General features: G+C 42.5%; 1 protein-coding gene across 4 annotated transcripts in view; it reads right to left on the minus strand.

Annotated features, from left to right (window-relative positions):
• Gbf1 (golgi brefeldin A resistant guanine nucleotide exchange factor 1) overlaps positions 1–18608 on the minus strand; it is a 142831-nt gene extending 124223 nt beyond the window's left edge. For all 4 annotated transcript variants that reach the window (XM_041660931.1, XM_041660930.1, XM_041660929.1 and 1 more), the window contains exons 1-3: positions 18366–18608; positions 9581–9686; positions 3337–3403 (exon numbers count right to left, since the gene is read on the minus strand). In XM_041660931.1, the coding sequence (XP_041516865.1) occupies positions 3337–3403; positions 9581–9676 (163 nt within the window). In that variant the 5' untranslated portion in view covers positions 9677–9686; positions 18366–18608. The remainder of the gene's footprint in view (positions 1–3336; positions 3404–9580; positions 9687–18365) is intronic.
• Positions 18609–21760: the final 3152 nt, after the last annotated feature.

The raw sequence follows: 21760 nt of genomic DNA on the forward strand, positions 1-21760 counted from the left end.
GAATTCTAATTTTGAAGCCAGTCTGAGCTATATGGTAAGACTTTGTCAAAATAAATAAATAAATAAATAAATAAATAGAAAACAAGGCTGGGATTGGGATGTAGCTTATGGTAGAGTACTTACCTAACATGTACAAGGTCATGGATACAATCCCCAGTACCAAAAAAAATCTTTCAAGAAATTTTTGTTGTGATATTTTTAGAATATTTCTTTCTGTTCTAAATTCAAGATTTTTCTAGCAAAGAATCCTTTTGTACAAATATGTGTGCACACACATGAACACATAGACATATATGGGGGATGAGCTTGAAGACCAAGGAAAAGGGCAGTCTAAATCTGGATTAAAAAATAAGCAAAGCCAAACACCACAAATCACAACTGAATACAACTCATTTCAGAAATGTATAAAACTATACTAGAGAAGGGTACTAAGACTTGCAAAGACTTCTCTAATCTGGCAAAAAATTAACCAAAGATTACAGATCATGTCTCATTCTTCTCAATTGTCCATCTCTTTTCACACCTAAAACCAAGAGCAATATCAGGAAGATATTCGGCCTTCCTTCTTATGCTCCCATTCCATAGCACACATGTCACCACAGGGTCTAGCTGTGAGGTTGAACATAACTCTAGCATTTTGCCAGAGCCCCATAAGATTACTAGAAAGGTGAAAGGAAATGTATCATTGGAATCTAAAACTGTGGCAGGGTTTGACAGATACAAAGGCTACTTAGGGACAAAAGGGCCACTGCCCACTCCCAAAGTGGCCCTTTGCCATAAGCCCAGGATACCCCAGCCCTGCAGGCAGCACAGAGTTAACTACCCACCCGTTCTGAGAAGCACAAAGGTACATCACTGCAACATGTCTAACATTTACATTGCCTCTCTCTGCTCATTAAACAGGTTTTGGTTAAATAATGAACAAACTGTATTACAGACTCCGATGAGAATTCCAAAATTATAAATCAACTGGGAAAGCCCAAAGGAGCAGACAGACAGGGAGGGGGGAGAAGGATAATATTGACTAATATAAAGGGCGCAGCTTGACAGTGGATATTCCTGCCACACCTGATCAAACACACTCTGTGGGGGGAGGGGAAAGAAAGCAAGAGAGGGGAGATGGGACAAGACAGCCTGAAATTTGCATCCGGAAAAGATTAAAAGGGATTCTTTGGGGATAGAGAAAATACATAATATATATTACTATAAATGCAAAACTGTACTAAAGCTAACTCAAATGTCAAAGATTACAGCTTGAATAAATTTAAATATAAAAGCCATGTGCTTCCTTGAGTTAATGAGAGAGACGTAAAAGGACAAAGTGGCCAAGAGGCTGCCTTATGCTGCCTTTGCTGGGCAATGGGTCCAAAGCTCGGCCATGACTACATCCAAAGGCTTCCCTCCAGAGTTCTAAGCCCTAAGAAATGTGAATTTATCAGTTTTGTAACTTACATTTGTTTTTTTTAATGACAGATAAAGCTAGGTACAGTGGTGCACACCTATAGTCCTAGCTACTCAGGAGGTTGGCAGATACATCATTTGAGTCCAAAAACTCAAGGCAAGCCTGGACAGTACAATAAAACCCTGATTACATTAAAAAAAAACACACACACATTTTGAGCTACAATTCACATGCCATAAAATTTATCCTTGTAAAGTATACAGCTCAGTGGTTTTTAATAGACTTTCAACATTGTACAACCATAAAACACTTTCTTCACTCCCAAAGAAACTCCTCACAGAAATCACACTTCTGCATTAACTCCTTCAGAAGACCCTCTGAAAGGATCTAAGAGCCCTTAATGACTAAGGGGAACAATCAAGTCCCCCTCACTGATACTTTTGTCAGAGTAACAATATACAAATTCTGTACTCTTGATTGTAGGGAATGAAATTATCACAGTTTGTGTAGATACTGACTACAAATATCCCCAAAGATCCTCTGTGAGGATAACTGCCATGGACTCAGTCAGCCATACTGTTCAATTATGTGATGATATACCACTATCTAACAGCATTCCAAGGCTACATTACAAGAGCCCTTTAGGGTCAACACAGGAATACATTTCTGAGGCATTTCCTTTTAGTCTATATTACCTTTAAAAAGCACAAGTGCAAAATAAAAACAATAAATAACAACAACAAAAACCACATGGGTATTGACTTTTTTTCTTCCATTACCCTCTTCTCCCACACATACACTAAAAGGCACTTTGTATATACAGTCCTCTCTAATTAAATGCATCAAAGCAATGGACAACATGGAGAAGATCACTAAAGCAAGTGTCAGAAGCCTAAAATTTACTCGATTCGGCCTCTGAGATTAGCTAAATCACGTTAGGTGTACTGTTTGCTTTTTGGTTTTTTGTTTGTCTTTTGTTGTTGTTTTTTTTTTCATTTGAGATAGGATCTCATGTAGCTCAGGCTAGCCTAAAACTGGTATATAGCTAAAGGATGATATTGAACTTCTGAACCTCTTGGCTTCTCCTCCCAAGACCTGAAATTACAGACAAGGTCCATGCTACCACAAAGTTTTTGGGGTGCTACAGATTGAATCTAGGGCTTATTCAAGGGAGATCACCACTTGACAAACTGAGCTACATCTCCAAACCGTCAGGCAGATCACGTTAAACCCTCTACACTTCACTTTCTGTCATAAAAGGGGGCATTATGCATGTCTCTTTCACACATTTCTGTAAGTTAACAAAGATAATATACAAATGGCTTTGAAAATTCTAAATGTGAATAATACATAAAGTTAATTTGATTAGGAAAATAAAAGAACAAAGGATTCTGAGAACATAGGAAGACTGAAAGCAATGACTAGGGATTGACAAGCTTTATCCCCGAGCCCAATCTGACTTGCGTACTTCTTAAGAAAGAAAATATACGCCGGGCGGTGGTGGCGCACGCCTTTAATCCCAGCACTCGGGAGGCAGAGGCAGGCGGATCTCTGTGAGTTCGAGACCAGCCTGGTCTAGAGAGCTAGTTCCAGGACAGGCTCCAAAGCCACAGAGAAACCCTGTCTCGAAAATCCAAAAAAAAAGAAAAGAAAAGAAAGCAAATATATACTTCTAATGTACATCTTACTTATGACTAGTGAGGTGCATGGACAGAGCTGAGCAGCCACAGAGCCACATACAGCCTACAAAGCCTAAAGGGTTTACTATATGGTCCTTTGTTTCCATTTAATTGCCCTATATGATCCTTTATAAGAAAGCTTTGTCTATCCCTGCAGTAAATCAAATACATGTATTTCTTATTAGGCCAGGTAATTCTGTCTGCATGTGGAGCCTTACCTGTTACACTGTTTCCCACATGTGGCGCCTTCCTTACCTGTTACGCTGTTTAAGACCTCCTTTAAATGACTGAAACTGTGCAGTAGAGGATCCCGCTCTTCATCCTGGAGAATCATAGGTCAAGAAGAAAAATGACTAGTCCAAAACAGTAAAGAGAAAATGAAAGATCAAAACTATCTCCCTAAATCCAACCATAAAATTCAGTATGTTTTCTTTCTGAGGAAAAGAAACTTAACCACGGCTCCTCACTCTCCTATTACCTAAAGTAAGTTCTTCAATGCTAGTCTATAACCCAGTTCCTTTTATTCTTCTTAACATGTTTTACTACATTTTATTTATTTTTGTGTACATGTGCATGCCATAGCATACATGTGATGGTGAGGAAACGACATGTGGACTCGGTTCTCCCCTTCCCTCATATGACCCCAGGGATCACACTCTAGCTAGTCATTGGGCTTGTGCCTGCCCACTGAGCCATCTCACTGGCTTCAACCTAGCCTCGCCTGTTAATCACAGCCAAATATGGGGGGATCTTGAAAGTTTGGCAACAGCAAAATATTCCTGAATGCAGAATGATCAAAATTTAATTCAAAATCAAAATGAATTCAGGGAGTTTCAGGCAGTATGCCTATGATGCATTTTCCTTACTTTGCTGCCGGCAGTCAGTGTTCTAATCACACAACATGCACTTTGCATTGCACATGCCACACCTTGTACCACAATGAGCATGCCCAAACCACATTAGCTCAGATTTCAAACTGGTATGTTTTATGAGTTGCAGTACTTTGGCTGTAAAGAAGGTTTCTGCTCCTCTAGAAACATAATATAAATTTAGTGATGGGAAAAAAATTTTAAAAAAATTTTACTGCCATTCCTCAGAATGTAGGATCAAATTAGAACACCTTTGTATTGTGTTAGAGAATATTTGGTTTTAAAAATAGCTGCTTGTAGACAGAGGCAGGTGTATCTCTGTGAGTTTGAGGTTAGCCTGGTCTACGAAGAGAGTGCTGGGACCACCAAGGCTCCACAGAAAATTCCAATTAAAAAAAAAAATTATAAGCCGGGCGGTGGTGGCGCACGCCTTTAATCCCAGCACTTGGGAGGCAGAGGCAGGTGGATCTCTGTGAGTTCGAGGCCAGCCTGGTCTACAAGAGCTAGTTCCAGGACAGGAACCAAAAGCTACAGAGAAACCCTGTCTCGAAAAACCAAAAAAAAAAAAAAAAAAAAAAAAAAAAAAAAAATTATAAAATCAAATCAAAATATCTATCAACTCCAAAAAATGAACAATATTCTATGTCCTGCAGTACCAAATACTCAGTGATGATTTAATTCTTTAAAATAAATAAGTACATCTATCTTCCTCATTAGTATGTAAATCTGCTTTCTTCTTTAATAAATGGCAAGGCTATATGTTTATCAAAGAATGTTTTTAAAACATTTATTTGTGCTGGGCAGTGGTAGCACATGTCTTTAATCCCAGCACTCAGGAGGCAGAGACAGGTGGATCTCTGAGTTCGAGGCCAGCCTAGTCTACTGAGCAAGTTCCAGGACAGACTCCAAAGTTACAAAAAAATCCTGTCTTGAAAAACAAAGAAAAACAAAAAAAGTATATATTTATGTGTGTATATGTATGGTCACTCAGATGACTTGACGTAAGTGTAAAAATCACTACAGTATGCAGGAGTTGCTTCTCTCTTTCCAATATGTTCTGGGGATCAAACTTGGGTCATCAGGCTTGGTGGCAAGCACCTCCACCCTCTAAGCCATCTCAGCAACCCCCAAACAATTATTTTTTAAATAAGTTTCTTTATGATTTATTATCAGTAAATGTTTTATTTGTATGTCTAGGTGCCCCATAGTATTTTTTTTTTTTTTTTGGTTTTTCGAGACAGGGTTTCTCTGTGGTTTTGAGCCTGTCCTGGAACTAGCTCTTGTAGACCAGGCTGGTCTCGAACTCACAGAGATCCGCCTGCCTCTGCCTCTTGAGTGCTGGGATTAAAGGCGTGCGCCACCACCGCCCGGCTGCCCCATAGTATTTTAAATTTTCTCAAACAAACAGGGACCAAAAGTGAAAAAAAGTGACCAAGAACACCATTTATTTATATATGTAAAAACCCACATGTCTCTACTTTTATTTCACATGTATACATGATACAGAATATATCAGAACTTTCTAACTTGGCAAAGATAAACTATTTGGTGAGTATGTTTGGAATATCCCCATGTTTATTCAAAAACACTGATTGAGGGCTAGAGAGATGTCTTAGCAGGTAAAATATTAGTTAGAAAACACTAAACTTATTTTTAAAATTGTGCAAAACTTTGTTCACGCAATTCTACAAATAAGCACATATACATACATATGTGTGTGTTATAATACATACACAACAACAACAAGCAGGCAACTTTAAAACAATATGTGAGGGAAGCCAGTAAAGAAACTGATGACAGGGCTGGAGAGATGGCTCAGTGGTTAAGAGCATTGCATGCTCTTCCAAAGGTCCTGAGTTCAATTCCCAGCAACCACATGGTGGCTCACAACCATCTGTAATGAGGTCTGGTGCCATCTTCTGGCCTGCCGGCATACACACAGACAGAACATTGTATACATAATAAATAAATAAATATTTAAAAAAAAAAAAAAGAAAAAAGAAACTGATGACATAATCATTTCATGAGGGGAAAGGTTTTTATTGTGTATCAGAGAAAGAAAAAAATTCAGAGGCATCTGGAAGAGGCCAGAGCAGACAGAAAAAAGAAACAGACTGGACATGGCCAGGGCTAGGGCAGCTGGATAAAGGGAGAGAATACTGGAGATAGCAAGAGAGCAACAGAACTTGAGACAACAGGGGGTGGACAAATCATGTGGATTATAAGGAAGAATAGCTGGCGGGAGGGCTCTTTTGGAAACAGCAATAACAACAGAAAAAAATTCACAAGTTCCTAAAGAACACTGGCTTTTATCTGCAGCCAGAAATCCTTCAATAGGCCAGCTTGAACCCATTTATGAATATATGGACTTCCTGAGACCTAACACTAACAATGAAGTTTCTTATTCATTTGACTGGCAAGATAAGACCTGCTCTGTATGTGGAAGCTTACAGACTCCATAGCACAGATTATCATCATTGTTATTTTGCTTACATACATGGCTGTGTGAGGGTGACTGAACATCTGAAACTGGAGTTCAGTCCGGCAATTACAATTGGCAACTGTAAACTGTCATGTGAGTGCTTAGAACTGAACCAGAGTCTTCCAGAAGAGTAGTCAATGCTCATAGCCTCGGAGCTATCTCTCCAGCCACAGATAATAATTTTTAAAGATTTAAAAAGACAGGACACTGGATCCTTGGAACTGGAGTTACAGGTGGCTATGGGCACCCAGCTGTGGCAGCAGTGCTCTTTACTAAGTCATCTCTCTAGCCCTGGTCATGGTGCCTGCCACAGCAAGAGATGAAACTAAGAAGACACTAGCTCACTCCTACTATCGAAAATGCTTCCTTTCTTAATAAAGTATCTCTGTTTCATATATGTGTACAGTATATACATACACACACATATATATATTTACATACATATATTATACATGTATAGAGAGAAGAATATGATGATCTTTTGGGTTAAACTTATAAATCTGATGCCAATTAAAATAAAACAGAAGTATCCTTGGATACCAAGAACAATTCTGAATTCCTTATTTTAATCAGGGGGATTTTTTTCATGTTTATTTTGTGTGTATGTGTATGTAAAGGCCACACATGTAGTAATTAGAAGACAACCTGTGGGTGTCAGTTCTCTTTTTCCACCATGTGGGTTCCAGGCATTGAACCTAAGTAGTCAGGTGTGGTGGTATAAATGAAAATGCCCCCATAGGCTCATATTTTTGAATACTTGGTCACCAGGGAATAGATCAGAAGGTTTGGACTTGTTGGAGTAGGTGTGGCCTTGTTGGAGGAAGTGTGTCACTGGTGGTGGACACTGAGGTCTCAAAAGCCCATGCCAGGCACATTTTCTCTTTCTCTTTGTCTACTGCCTACAGATCAGGATGTTGTTCTCAGCTACTGTTCTAGTACCATGGGTGGCGCCATGCTAAATTAAATGGTTTCTTTCATAAGAGTTTCCTAGGTCATGATGTCTCTCACAGCAATAGAACAGTGATTAACACATCAGGCTTTATCCACTCATTCACCTTGCCAGCAGCCGTTCTTTTATGTTTGTCTAAAAAATAATGGGTTTCAACTAGAGGGTGGTGGTGGTGCAGACCTATTCCTAGCATTTAGGAAGTGGAGGTAAGAAGACCAAGAGTTGAGCTAGGCACATCTTTAATCCCAGCACTCGGGAGGCAGAGGCAGGCAGATTTCTGTAAGTTCAAAGGCAAGCTGGTCTACAACAGCTAGTTCCAGGACAGGCTCCAAAGCTACAGAGAAACACTGTCTTGAAAAACCAAGGAAAAAAAAAAAAAAGACCAGGAGTTTAAAGATAGCCTTAGTTACATACTAGGTTTAAAGCAATAAATAAATAAATAAGTAAATAAGTAAATGGGATGGGTATCATTATGGTATTTTCATATATATGTCAGTTTGGAAGCTCCATCTTGGCCCCCAATTCTTGGTCCCCCCCATTCCAAACCCCTACAGGTTAAGACACGGTCCCCCCTCCACTACTTGCTATATGGATGTCCCTCATGGTTTCTCTCTTTTCCCTGGGATCACCTGGGAATGCTTTGCTCATTAAACCTGGACTATTCATTTGGCCTGATCTGATTTGTTGCATCAGCAGAGAGACTTAATACTGGGTACGAAAACCTTTCGCCATCCTTATACTTTGTTCTTATTCACTAGCCCCCCTCCCTATCCTACCACCATTCTAGTGGGTTCTCTGTTCCCCTCAAGTAGATTTCCTCTTCTCTCCTTTTGATTTGTTTTGTTTATCATATATAACACGTGTATGAGCATGTATACATATCATGCACATGTGGAAGTCAGAGGACAACTTTATGGAATTGGTTCTCTCCTTCCATTCTTTTTTTTTTTTTTTTTTTTTTGGTTTTTCGAGACAGGGTTTCTCTGTGTTGTTTTGGAGCCTGTCCTGGAACTAGCTCTTGTAGACCAGGCTGGTCTCGAACTCACAGAGATCCGCCTGCCTCTGCCTCCCGAGTGCTGGGATTAAAGGCGTGCGCCACCACCGCCCGGCTCTCTCCTTCCATTCTTATGTAGGTTTCAGAGACCAACTTCAGGCTATCAGGATTTAAAGCAAACCCGTAACCACTAAGCCATCTTATCAGCCACTGATTTTATGGTTATTTTTTTCTTCTTCTTTTTATTTAGATGTGCGTGTGGTATACAAGTGTGTATATATACATGGTAACAGGTACGTGGAAGCCTAAGGTTAATACTGGCCATCTACCTCTACCATTCTCCCACCTTATCCTCAGAAGCAGAGGATCAACCCCAGAGCTCACTGATATGGCTAGCTTGCTCCACTAGCTCACTCTCACTAGCTAGCTTGCTCCAGGTATCCCTGTCTCTGCCTTCCAAGACTTGAATTACAGGCCTTATCCACTCAGTCTCTTCACCAGCTCTGGATAGCAACTAATCCTTTATATGGGTTTTGGGGATCCAAACTGTAGGCCTCTTGCTTGTGCAGCAAGTGTTTTAACTGCTGAACCATCTCCCTAGCGCCTGCTCTTTTAAGACTTTTATTCATGTGTATGTGTATATACCTACATGAGTATATAGCAGATGTGTACAGGTACCCAAGGAGGCTAATAGAGGATATGGATCACTTAGAACTGGAGATAGAGTCATGAATTGCCCACCTACTTGGTCCACTAGAAGATTAGCAATTATTCTTAACTGCTGAGCCATTTCTCCAGCCCCCAGCCCTGCACTCCCTGTCTTTTGGGGTTTTTTGTTTGTTTTTTGATATAGGGTCTTAAGTAGCCCAGGTTACTTTTGAATTCAGTATATAACCAAAGCTAGCCTTGAACATATGATCCTGTTTTTTTCTACCTCCCAAGTGCTAGGGTTACAGAAACACACGACCACACCCAGCAGCTCCATTCTGCTTTGAGGTCAGGTCTCCTATTGTTCTCTTTCTCCCTCCTCCTTTTATGAGGGCCTATTCCTTACCTTTTACATCCCCTTTCTTCTTTCATCTCTCACTCTCTCTCTCTCACACACACACAAACACACACTCACTCTTAGTTGATTACTGTTTTAACCAAAGATGAGATCCCTACAATAACTCAGTGACCAGACTGTCTGCCCATTCCCCACTTACCAGTGGTATATGGGTGCTCCATCGTGCATTTCGTTTGATGGCGCCAACAACAATGTTAATTTCTCCTTGAATAATGTAAATATTCTTATCCACCATCCTGACAAACCTACCAGAACAGTTGAAGAGAAAAGACTGGTTAATATTTTTTCCCTTTAGGGTTTGTTTACTTGTTGGTTTTAGGGAGTTTTTTTTGTTTGTTTGTTTGTTTTTAGGTTTGTTTTGAGACAGGGTTTCTCAGTGTAGCCCTGGCTGACCTACAATCTGTAGAACAGGCTGGCCTTGAACTCAGAGATTTGGCTGCCTTTGCTGGAATTAAAAGCATTTGCGACACGCCTGTCTTTTCTCTTTCATTTTATGTATATAAATGTTAAGCCTGTATGTACATCTGTGCACCATGCACATGCCCAGTACCAGCATAGGCCATCAGATCCCCTAGTACTAGAGTTACAAATAGTTATGAGTAACCATTTTGGTGCTGGGAATTGAACCTGGGTCCTCTAGAAAAACAATTCTCTTAACTACTGAGTCATCTCTCTCCAGCCCCAAGATGGGGGATTATTTAAATAACTAGCCATGTATGTTGGCACACACCTGTACTCCCATCTACTAGAAAGGCTAAGGCAGAAGGATTGAAATTGCAAGGCCTGCCTAGGCAACTTACCAAGACCCCATCTCAAAATAATAATAATAAAAGGGGTGGGAATGTAGCTTAGAGAAACACTTCCCTAAGGTTCATGTGGAACTTAGTCCAGAACCCAACACTACCAACTAATTAGTTAAGTCACCCAAAGCATAGTCATGACTAGGCTAACAATGTGAGAAAGGTCATTTGACTTTCCAGTACCAAGACTTTCAATCTGGGACACTAAGGTTAACTCTATCTTAAGTTATGAACCTAACTGTCTGACTGTCCTAAAAGTCTCTGGAAGTTCCAAGTTGTCAAGATAACAATTTCAAACTCAACAATGCAGCTGGCTGTTATGGTGTACACCTTTAATCCCAACACTCTGGAAACAGTGGAAGGTAGATCTCTGTAAATTCAAATCCAGCCCAATCCACATAGTGAATTCCAGGCTAGTCTGGAATACATGAGACTTTATTTCAAAAGAAAGAAAGGAAGGAAGGAAGGAACGAAGGAAGGAAGGAAGATTTCTTTTTGTGACAGAGTCTCACTCTGTAGACCAAGCAGACGTTTAACTCACAGAAATCTGCCTGCCTCTGCCTCCTGAGTGCAAGGATTAAAGGAATGTTCCACTAAAGAATAAAAATAAGGCATGCAGATCTCTCTGAGTTCAAGGCCAGCCTAAGCTACGTAGTGAATTTTAGACCAGTCAAGGCTACATAGTGAGACTCTGTCTCAGAGGGGAGAAAAAGAAGGCTTTGGTTTGGAATCACAGTTAAATGTCAACTTAAATACTGCAAGCATTCTGCCCAGGCAGTTCCAGGAATGAGAAGTTCTAAAACCTCACATCCACTTACTGACTGCAGGAGTCAAGTCCAGTAGACGCTTTGTAAAGCTGATGCTCTGTGAATCTCTGAAATGAAGCTGAAAGCTAAGTTAGTATTGTAACTGCTCCCAGAGGAACTACTATAGGATTGCCTTTGCTGCCCAGAATAGCACTTAGAAAAGATATTTAATTCTTTCCCCAGGTAAAAATACTGAAAAATTGAGTTTCTTCTTAGAAGATGAGGGATGCGGTTTAGCTGGTAGAGTGCTCACCGCGTGTGCACAAAGCTCCAGAATCAACCCTATCACACTTACACAGGCCGGCACGATGGTGAAGACCTGTGGTCTAAGTGCCACAGTAGGTAGTGGCAAAAGGACCAGGAAAGGCAAGTGAAGGATGCTTCACAGCACAGAAGACTGGAGACCAACCTGGGTTCATAAGATTGTTTCCTACAAACACTTTTTTCTTGGCTTAGAATATCTCCTAGGAATATGTAACAATAAATTTGCCACTTCCCATTATTTAAAAACTCCTCAGTCTGAGCCGGGCGGTGGTGGCGCACGCCTTTAATCCCAGAGCTAGTTCCAGGACAGGCTCCAAAACCACAGAGAAACCCTGTCTCGAAAAACCAAAAAAAAAAAAAAAAAAACTCCTCAGTCTGGCATGGTGGCTAATGCGAGTAACACTGGTATTCACAAGTGAGTTCAAAGTCAGCCTTAACTGTGTTGTGAGTCCCTGTCTTAAAAAAAAAAAAAAAGGAAAGAATTCAGAACTATTGTAAAGTGTTTTTAAAAAAAGTATTAGTATTATAGTATATGACTTTCTACCACTATTTAAGTTAAAAAAGCAAAAGCAAAAAAAAAAAAACACCATAGAAAACACTACTTTTTTGGGTTTTTTTTTTTTTCTTTTGTTTTTTTTGAGACAGGGTTTCTCTGTGAAACATCCCTGGCTGTCCTGGAACTCACTCTGTAGACCAGGCTGACCTTAAACTCACAGAGATCCACCTGCCTCTGCCTCCTGAGAGTGGGATATAAGGTGTGCACCACCACTGTCCGGCCCTATATTTTTATTCTTTAAACATGTGATATTTAGCCTACAAAAGAATACAGTCATATAATATCAGGACTAGTGGTTCAAGGGAAGACTCTTGAGTACTTCCCAATTCTATCCTCCTTGCTTCTGTCCACGACTCCTACTATTTTAAAACTGACATTTATTAACATTTTACTCTTATTTCAATGATATGTATCTTTAAATAACATACAATATCATTCTCCTTTATGTGTAATGAATATTTTATATATTCTTCTGAAATATGCACTTTGATGTTTTAGCTAAGAGTCATCCATGTCCATGTTGATAAGTACAGTTAATATATTTTATAGATACATATACAGATAAATAAATACAAAATACACATCTAAATCTGGGTATGGTGGTACATGCCTTTAATCCCAGCACACAGAAAACAGAGGCAAGCCAGTCTCTGTGAGGTCAAGCCCAGCCTGGTCTACACCCAGAGCAGTCAGAGTTATACAGAGAAACTCTGTCAAGAAAAAAAAAAAGACCCCTCAGAGTTTGAGCACCTTCTGTTCTTTCAGAGGACCCAGATTCAGTTCCCAGCACCCACACAGTGGCTCACAGCCATCCATAGGCCCACCCAAGGTGCACAAACATACACACAGGCAAAACACTAATACACATAAAATAAAAATTTGTTCTGTTCTATTGTTTTTGGAGACAGGGTTTCTCTGTGTGTCCCTGGCTGCCCTGGAACTCACTCTATAGACCAGACTGGCCCTGAATTCAGAGCTCTGCCTGCCTCTGCATCCCAAATGCTGGGAATTAAAGCCATGTACCACCAACTTCTGGCTATTTTTTTTTAGATTATATTGATTTTTATGTGCATTGGTGATTTGCCTGCATATATGTCTGTGTAAAGGTTCCAAATCCCCTAGAACTAGAGTTATAAACAGTTGTGAACTGCCATATGGGTGCTGGGAAGTGAACTCAGGTCCTCTGGAAGAGCAGCCAGTGCACTTAACCACTCAACCATCTCTCCAGCCCAAAATAAAAATTTTATGTAGCTAAATTTGCATATTGAATAGGGATGGGATCCCCAGGAAATGAAAGTCATAAAAACCATCAAACTAGGCATGGCAGTACATAGTACATGCCTATAATCCCACCACTTGAGAGGCAGTGGCAGCTAGATCTCTGAGTTCAGGCCCAACTTGGTTTACAGAGTGAATTCCAGAACAGCCAGAGCTACAAGGAGAAAGCCTGTCTTGGAAAAAAGAAAGAAAGAAAAAGAAAGAAAACCATACATCCGCACACAGAAGAATGAAACTAGAACAACCCTGTCTCTCATCTTCCAACAAAATAAAAAAAAAAAATCCAATGATACTCTAGTCACTCAGAAAACAAGGCCAACAATTGATAAATTAGGTCTTCTAATACCTAAAACGTACAGAAAATAAACAAGCTAGAGACCAAGAAAGAGAGATCACAAGCTCAAGGCTTGTCTGGGTTGCATAGTGAGATCCCCTCTCTCTCTCAAAAAAAGGGGGGGGGGTGGTAAAGAGAGATGACTTAGTGGTTAAGAGCACTTGTTGCTCTTACAGAGGACCTGGGTTTAGTTCCTGGCACCCACATTGTGGTTCGCAATCATTTGTAACTCCAGTTTCAGGGAATCCAACTCTCTCTAACTTCTTCCTATACCAGGCACACACATGGCATACACACACATGCATGCAAACAAAACACTACTGAGCTTGGAGAAAGAGGCACACAAAAACCTTACTGAACAGGAAATTACAGAAAGAGTAGGAGTTTGCCGGTCGGTGGTGGTGCACGTCTTTAATCCCAGCACCCGGGAAGCAGAGGCAGGCAGATCTCTGTAAATTCGAGGCCAGCCTGGTCTACAAGAGCTAGCTCCAGGACAGACTCCAAAGCTACAGAGAAACCTTGTCTCAGAAAAAAAAAAAAAAAAAGATAGGAGTTAGAGAAAGTCCAACCAGGAAAAAGCAGGTACTCTGATCTGACCAGGCACAGCTGGAAAATCCTCTCAAACCTGCTAATCGGGTGCACGGTGTACCTTGGCTCTACGTGCCATCTCCTCCTTCAGTGGAGATTCTGAGACTGTCTCCAGAACTGTATGTAGGGAAAGCCACTGACCTGTACAAAACTGCCCATCTGAGAGATGCAAATGAATCAACGCTCCTCTCTATCCTCATCTTAATATAAGGGTGACCAGTGGCAGAGTGGAACAAAGAAAAGCAGCTCGAGTGACGGGGTCCTGGGAGCGGCAGTGCTAGTCCCACACAGCCTGCCTAGTTTCTCTTTCAGGAATTACCATGGACTAAACAACAGGACAGCCAGTCATGCTGTGCTCAGGTCTTCAAACAGTAGCCACCTGCAGAAGCGACAGCTGCCTTCTTCAATTAAGGGCCTGCACAGTACAGCTCTGCTGCTTCCTGTCCATTTTCCTCCAGACTGCTTCCGTCATTCACATTCCCTGCCTGACATGCACTCAAATGTATAACCCTTGTTTATAAGATTTGTCCTCAACCAGGCAGTGGTAGAACACATCTTTAATCCCAGCATTTCAGAGGCAGAAGGAGGTGGATCTCTATGAGTTCAAGGCCAGCCTGGATGACAGAGTAAGTTCCAGGACAGTCAAGGCTACACAGAGAAACCCTGTCTCAAAAAAAAAAACAAACAAAACAACAACAACAAGATTTGCATTATACTTCCACGATTATTTATACTATTGCTGCTCTGAGCACATTCACTATCTGGGATAAATCATCACTTCCATGATCATTTCCACTACCACGGGAGATCCAAAGGAGCATACCACTCTACTGTATTTGCCTTTAAACAAATGCAGTTGAAACGTAAAAAAGAGGAACAACAACATCACATTTATTTCATAGCTCTTCCAGCATGAAGGTAAAATGGATCTCTCCTCCTTTCCTTTCAACCCCACCATGAACCCAACATCCAATCATTCTAATCAGCAACAACCAGCCAACAGGGATGAAGCGTGACCAGTCAACGGTCTTTCCAGAGACGCTGTCTACAAACAGTATCTCCTCCCGAGCAGGGCTGTGTCTTCTTCCTCTCCAGCTGCCCACTGGGGCAGAAGAGACACTCCACCAGTGAGTGCTATGACTTTAAAGCAGCAGTCATCCTGACTCTGGAACACAGGGAGTGAAAGAGGATCAGGTAAGCTGAAACTGGAACTGACAGTGGCTATAAAAATGTGCCCACAACTTTAATTCCTACTGTGTCAATGAGCATCACTGTTAAGACTGGAACAAAAGAGCTGGGCGATGGTAGAGCACACCTTTAATCCCACCACTTGGGAGGCAGAGGCAGGAGGATCTCTGAGTTCAAGGCCAGCCTGGTAAAGAGCAAGTTCCAGGACAATCAGGGGTACACAGAGAAACCCAATCTAGGAAAAAAAAGATTGGAACATATGCCAGACAGTGGTTGTGCACACCTTTAATCCCAGCATTTGGGGAGCAGAGGCCAGCAAATCTCTGAGTTTGAGGCCAACATGGCCTATTGAACAAGTTCCAGGACAGCCAAGGCTACACAGAGAAACCCTAATTAAAAAAAAAAAAAAAGACTGCAACATACTATATAGTTTGCCTACAGCACACAACTATTATTTTTTAAAGTGATACTATGTTCTTTTTTTAATATTTATTTATTATGTATACAATATTCTGCCTGTGTGTATGCCTGCAGGCCAGAAGAGGGCATTCAGATGGTTGTGAGCCACCATGTGGTTGCTGGGAATTGAACTCAGGACCTTTGGAAGAGCAGGCAATGCTCTTAACCGCTGAGCCATCTCTCCAGCCCCAGCACACTACTATTAAAAAGAAGTTTGAAGTTTGAGAACAATCTTTTTTTTTTAATATTTATTTATTTACTTGTTATGTATACAGTGTTCTGTCTGCCTGTATGCCTGCAGGCCAGAAGAGGACACCAGACCTCATTACAGATGGTTGTGAGCCACCATGTGGTTGCCGGGAATGGAACTCAGGACCTTTGGAAGAGCAGGCAATGCTCTTAACCGCTGAGCCATCTCTCCAGCCCCCCGAGAACAATCTTAAAGAAAATTTATGTTAGTAGAATTATTCCTACATAGAAAATTGTATCCTGCCCTCGGCACTGAAAATCAAACCCAGGGCCTCTCTCTCACATGCTAGGAAAATGCTTTATCACTGAGATGCATCCTTTATTGGACGTGTCTGATTCTCATAGAAAGCAGTGTCCTGTACCATTTCCACTCCATTCGCTTTAAATCTGTATAAATCAGAAACACGATTCCTTCTCTTCCTAGCACACATGTATACACACTCTAACACACCCATTTTTAGGAGGGCAAAGAGAATGAAGAGAAACTTGGTTCAAGGATTGTATCATCCTAGATAATCTGCCTTCCAATCCCCAGTCCTCCACCTTGTTTCCACTTACCACGCAAAAGGACTGACTGCCAGGGCCAGGCCAAGACGCAAAGCCTAACCACATACTGAACTAATCCTAGGGATGTATGATATTTTGTGGGGTCCAATATCTGCTGAAAGGAATAGGAAGATTGTTTTGTTTTGAGACAGAATCTCACTTTGTAGGCCAGGCTAGTCTTAAACTCAAAATGCTCTTCCTCAACCCGGAAAGTACTGAGACTGTCTGTCACTACACCTAGCATAAGTCACTACTTTTCAGAAGTGTAGAGTCAGACCTAGTGGTGCAGGCCTGTAAATCCAGCAGCTCAGGAGAGATCAAGGGCTACAGAGCAAGGGTCCAGGCCAGCCAGGACAACTTGGAGGGACCATGTCTCAAAAATAAACAAAGCAGGCTGTGGCTATGACTCGGTGGCAGTCTGCTTGGCTACCATACGTAAGACCCAATGGTTCCATCCCCATCACTGTAAGACCATGGCAGATTTTTCCATGTATATCCTCCACATGGCCTACGTTAGTGCCTGGTATTCTTGAGTTACTGCGCTAAAAAAACACTCCACAGCCTCTCCTCTCTAAAGTCCTCTTTGCCTTTGATGAACTGCCACTGCTTTATAATACAGCAATGTCAAAGGTCATTACTGGGCCATAAACGACACTTTATGTTTATGTCTTTGGGGTTGAGCCCCATCATCAACTCTGCTTCCTTGACTCTACCACAAGTAGATCATGTTTCACAACTTGTCTGTTTGTTTGAGACAGTGTCTCATTTAGCCCAGGCTGGCCATTAACTCAAGAGTCGCAGAGGATGACCTTGAATGCCTGACCCTTTGTTTCTACCTCACAAGTACTAGAATTACAGGTGTGCCCAGGTGCCCAAGGTTATGAAGTACTAGGGACCGAACTCACGACTTCATACATGCAAGCCCTCAACCAGCTGGCCTACATCTCCAGTCCTCTCCGTGCTTTTCCACCTATTAAAAGTAAACAGACGGCCAGTACCGAACTTAATCCATATTCAAATCCCCCTTAGCTCCCAACCAAATGTGTCACAAAAGAGTGGCTTCCTTGTGACTAAATCTCATGTCCTTAGGGTAAATGGAAAGAAGTCACAGTGGGAAAATGCCTACTCAAAACACACACCAGAAGAGAAGTGTTGACAGTTGGTGGTGATGGCACCTGCCTTTAATCCCAGCACCGGGGAGGCAGAGGTAGATGGATCTTTGTGAGTTCAAGGCCAGCCTGGTCTAGAGAGCTACAGGACAGACAGAGACCCTGTCTCAAAAGAAAAAAAAGTGTTTACATACAGACCCACGGTGACAGCTGCGCTGTCCTGTAGAAGGAAAATCTTATCTTACAGGCAGTTCCCCAGGCTGCTGGTCTCCCTCTACACCTTCTAACTGCCTAATCCGGCCTGCACCTTCAGGAAGCACTTCAGCTGTATCAGGACGGAATCACCCAAAAGTGACAGCTCACAGGACCTGGAAAGATTCCTTGTCTAAACCCCGAAAAACCCATCCTTAGCTTTGCTCTCAGTTTTTAAGGACTGCATTCTTTATAGAGTGCGGGAAGCCCTGAAGAAGAAGAGTTGAAGGCTAGACTAAGCCTAGCAACCCAGAAATGACTCTGGCATCCCCAGAGTCACTTAGAGCTGGAAACACCCCTCGGGGCCAAGGACCTGACCTTTGGCCCCTGCACACCTCCCAACTCTCTCCCACATCAATCTTTGGGGTTAATTTCCTCCCCCTAAGCCCTACCCCAGCCCGCTCCGCCCAACCGAAGGACCCTTCCTCCTCCTTCCTTATGGCAACGTCAGGCGGCCTAAGCGACGCTGGAACTCTAAGAAGAGACTTCGCTGACCTGTCAGCGGATCCAAAATGGCGGGGCCTAGTCCCAGTACCGGCAGCTGCGGCTCATGTCCAGCCTGGCCCCGGAGGTGTCTCCCAGCCGCTTTCCCGGCGCTGGCGGCGACCGAGACACGGGACGGAGACTGTTTTCTGGAAGTCGATGCTAACTTCAGGGTGGAAGCTCACAGCTGGCCGGGAGAACTGGGCCGGGACGGTCGGCGGAGCCGGCTACCTTCCTGTCAGCTCACTGACGTGGTAACTAGCCTCAGTCTAGCCCGCTGCCTGGTAACTGAGCGAGTCCGGCCACGCTCGGCCAATCAGAGTGTGGCACCCTGGGAAGTGGCACTCCAGCTACCCAATCCAAGGAAAGAAATTGGCTCCGGGAGGCGTGCAGTGCCCGAAGAGACCAGCCCAGATTACAAGGGAACGGAGAGTAGGTCGGGGACAGCCAACGGATACGAGGATTCTCTGACTGACGGTTATAGAAGCCAATAAAAAATGAGAAATCGTGTTGGGCGGTTAGAGGGGTAGGGTTAGGTAGTGTTCGGTTGCAGCGCGCTGTTTAGCATTGGCTTCTGGGCAGCCTCGGGAGGAAGAATATGATTTGCTGGAAAGGGGGCGGGGTCCGTTCTGAGAGCGTGAGCGGGCGACCCTACTCCCCGAACTCTTGTCAAAGTTAACTGGACATTGATATTTAGGGATCCCTTCCTTTCCGGGGAAGTCTGGGGATCCTCCTTCCTAAATCCAATCCATGCAATCTTTCCGTGCCGTCCTGTCTCTGTTTCCCATTTTGACTTATCGCAGGTGTGTGCGCCTGTCTCATTCCAACTCTGATTTTGTGTTTTAAACTCCATTCCTACCGTCCAGAAATAGAGAAAAATGGTAGCGGGAATCTTGGATATCTAATTGAACTAATTTCCTCGTGTTCCAGAACTGGAAAAAGTTCTATTAAGGAAAGCTGGTTCCATGCCTAGCAGAGAACAACAGATCCAAGTTCAGCAAGATCCACCTATCCAGCAAGTTCAGGAGGACGAAAGAAAAAGAAAAAGAAAAACGTTGATACTTCTCTTAAAAAAAGATTTTATTTATTTTATGTGAATGGTTTTTTTCCACATGTGAAGTGCCTGTTTGGATCTCCTGAAAACTAGTTGCAAATTGCCAAGTGAGTGCTGGGAACTGAACCCTGGTCTTCTGAAAGAGCAGAGTGTGCTCTTAACCATGGAACCATCTCTCCAGCCCCCCCCCCCAATAGTTCTTTTACCTTACGCCATAGGGATTTGACTCTGAGTTCAGCCCTTCCTATTAAGCCTTGGACAAATCTGAGGGGTTTTTTTGTTTGTTTGTTTGTTTGTGTGTGTTTGTTTTTTGTTTTTGAGCATGTCCTGGAACTAGCTCTTATAGACCAGGCTGGCTTCAAACTCACAACAATCTGCCTGCCTCTACCTCCCGAGTGCTGGGATTAAAAGCGTGCACCACCACCACCCGGCACCTTGAACAAATCTTAACAAACAATTGGGTGGATGGTGCAGGAGGATCGAGTTTGAGGGCCTAATCTCACATCATTAGTCCACATCATTGACAGAAAAATGAAAACTCCTCGTTTGCCTTAGCGCTGCTGACAGGAGAGGCTAGAGAGTTAGCTTAGCAGTGAAGTGAGCTTTCTGCTCTCCCCGAAGACCTGAGTTCAGTTTCTGGCATCTACACATCTCACTACCTACTATAACCCCAGCTCCAGAGGGCACCAACACTTTGGGCACATACTCACACAAATAATTTTGTTTTTGTTTTTGAGACAAGGTCTCTCTGTAGCCCTGGCTGTCTTTGAATTCACTCTGTAGACCAGGCTGGCTTCAAACTCACAGAGATTGCCTGCTACTACCTCCTGAGGACCGGGGTTAAAAGCATGTGCAACCACACCTGGCAAAACAAATCATTTAAAAAAAAATGCTAACAAGTCTCTCCTTTCAAAAGACAGAAAATGCTAAGATAATAAAAGTATCTAGAGAGGCTGGAGAGATGACTCAGTGGTTAAGAGCACTGGCTGTTATTGCAGAGGACCCGGGTTCAATTCCCAGCACTCACATGGCAGCTCACAGCTGTCTATAACTCCAGTTCCAGAGTACCCCACACCCTCATGCAGGGAAAACACCAATGCACACTTAAAAAAAAGTATCCAGAAATGGGAATGTATGAAAAGAGGGCAAGAGGGAGGCTTTCTGCTTGCAGAATAGGTGCTGGAATTCCCAGCTGATCTGCCGACAGAACCCAGAATTGCAGAAAAGCACTGAATAGCCACTCTCTCCACGTCTGTCCATTTATGGACAACTGGAGTCCAGGGACGTTCCATACCTAAGCCCATAGGACTGTGGTCTTGGAACAGGCATCCAAAGGCCTCCATGGACCATGGCCCTCTAATTTAAAGAACCACTCAGAACTGAAGTCTGACACGAAGAACCCCCACCCCCACCGCCCCAGTATCTCCCCGTACCTATGATCGGTGTCTTGGTCTTGATCCAGCTAAGGACCTAAAGGAAGTCAGGTGAAGATGAAACATCACCAAAGCTCCTCATTCTATGGTACCTCTGACCCATTTTTCTCTTCATGAAAATAAGGGCTTGATCTTTTGGGCCTGTCTCATGTTGGAAAGACCATTGGAAAACCCTGTAAGGGAACTAAAACTCCCAACTCGTCCATCACTACCGACACACGTCTCCAGATGTTAGACATCTTAAAAGGATGTGCTTGTGCATTAAAGATGGGGATACAGACAGATATAGATGGGTGGGTGGGTGGGTGGGTGGATGGACGGATAGATGATAGATAGATAGATAGATAGATAGATAGATAGATAGATAGATAGGATAAATGGATGGATAGACAGTAGACAGGCAGACAGGTAGGTAGACAGAGATATGACAATCCTTCCATCTTTTTTTTAAGATTTATTTATTTATTTATACAGTATCCTGCGTGTAGGCCAGAAGAGGGCATCAGATCTCATTACAGATGGTTATGAGCCACCATGTGGTTGCTGGGAATTGAACTCAGGACCTTTGGAAGAGCAGTCAGTGCTCTTAACCACTGAGCCATCTCTCCAGCCCCTCCTTCCATCTTTTATAAGTATTACATATCATTTAACAGTTAAAACTTATTGAGTTTAAATATGCTCACAAATAGAATAATAAAGAAGAAATGCTTCTTACTTTACTAAATTTTATTTTATAGAAGACAATAGATAAGCTGATCCTTTCAATATCGAAGATGAACAAGAGCAAACATGGGGGCATGGGAGTTAAGAGGTAATACATCTGACTTACCTGGCAGTTCGGGGATGGCTTCTCAGATAAAACAGGACCTAAGTGGAACTCAGAAGTCAGTATGGTGGCTGCTGATGGCACACGCCTTTAA

This window comes from Microtus oregoni, unplaced genomic scaffold, assembly GCF_018167655.1.
Source record: "Microtus oregoni isolate MIOR12 unplaced genomic scaffold, Mior012 000012F_ref0000307, whole genome shotgun sequence".
In the NCBI taxonomy this organism is placed as follows: domain Eukaryota; kingdom Metazoa; phylum Chordata; class Mammalia; order Rodentia; family Cricetidae; genus Microtus; species Microtus oregoni.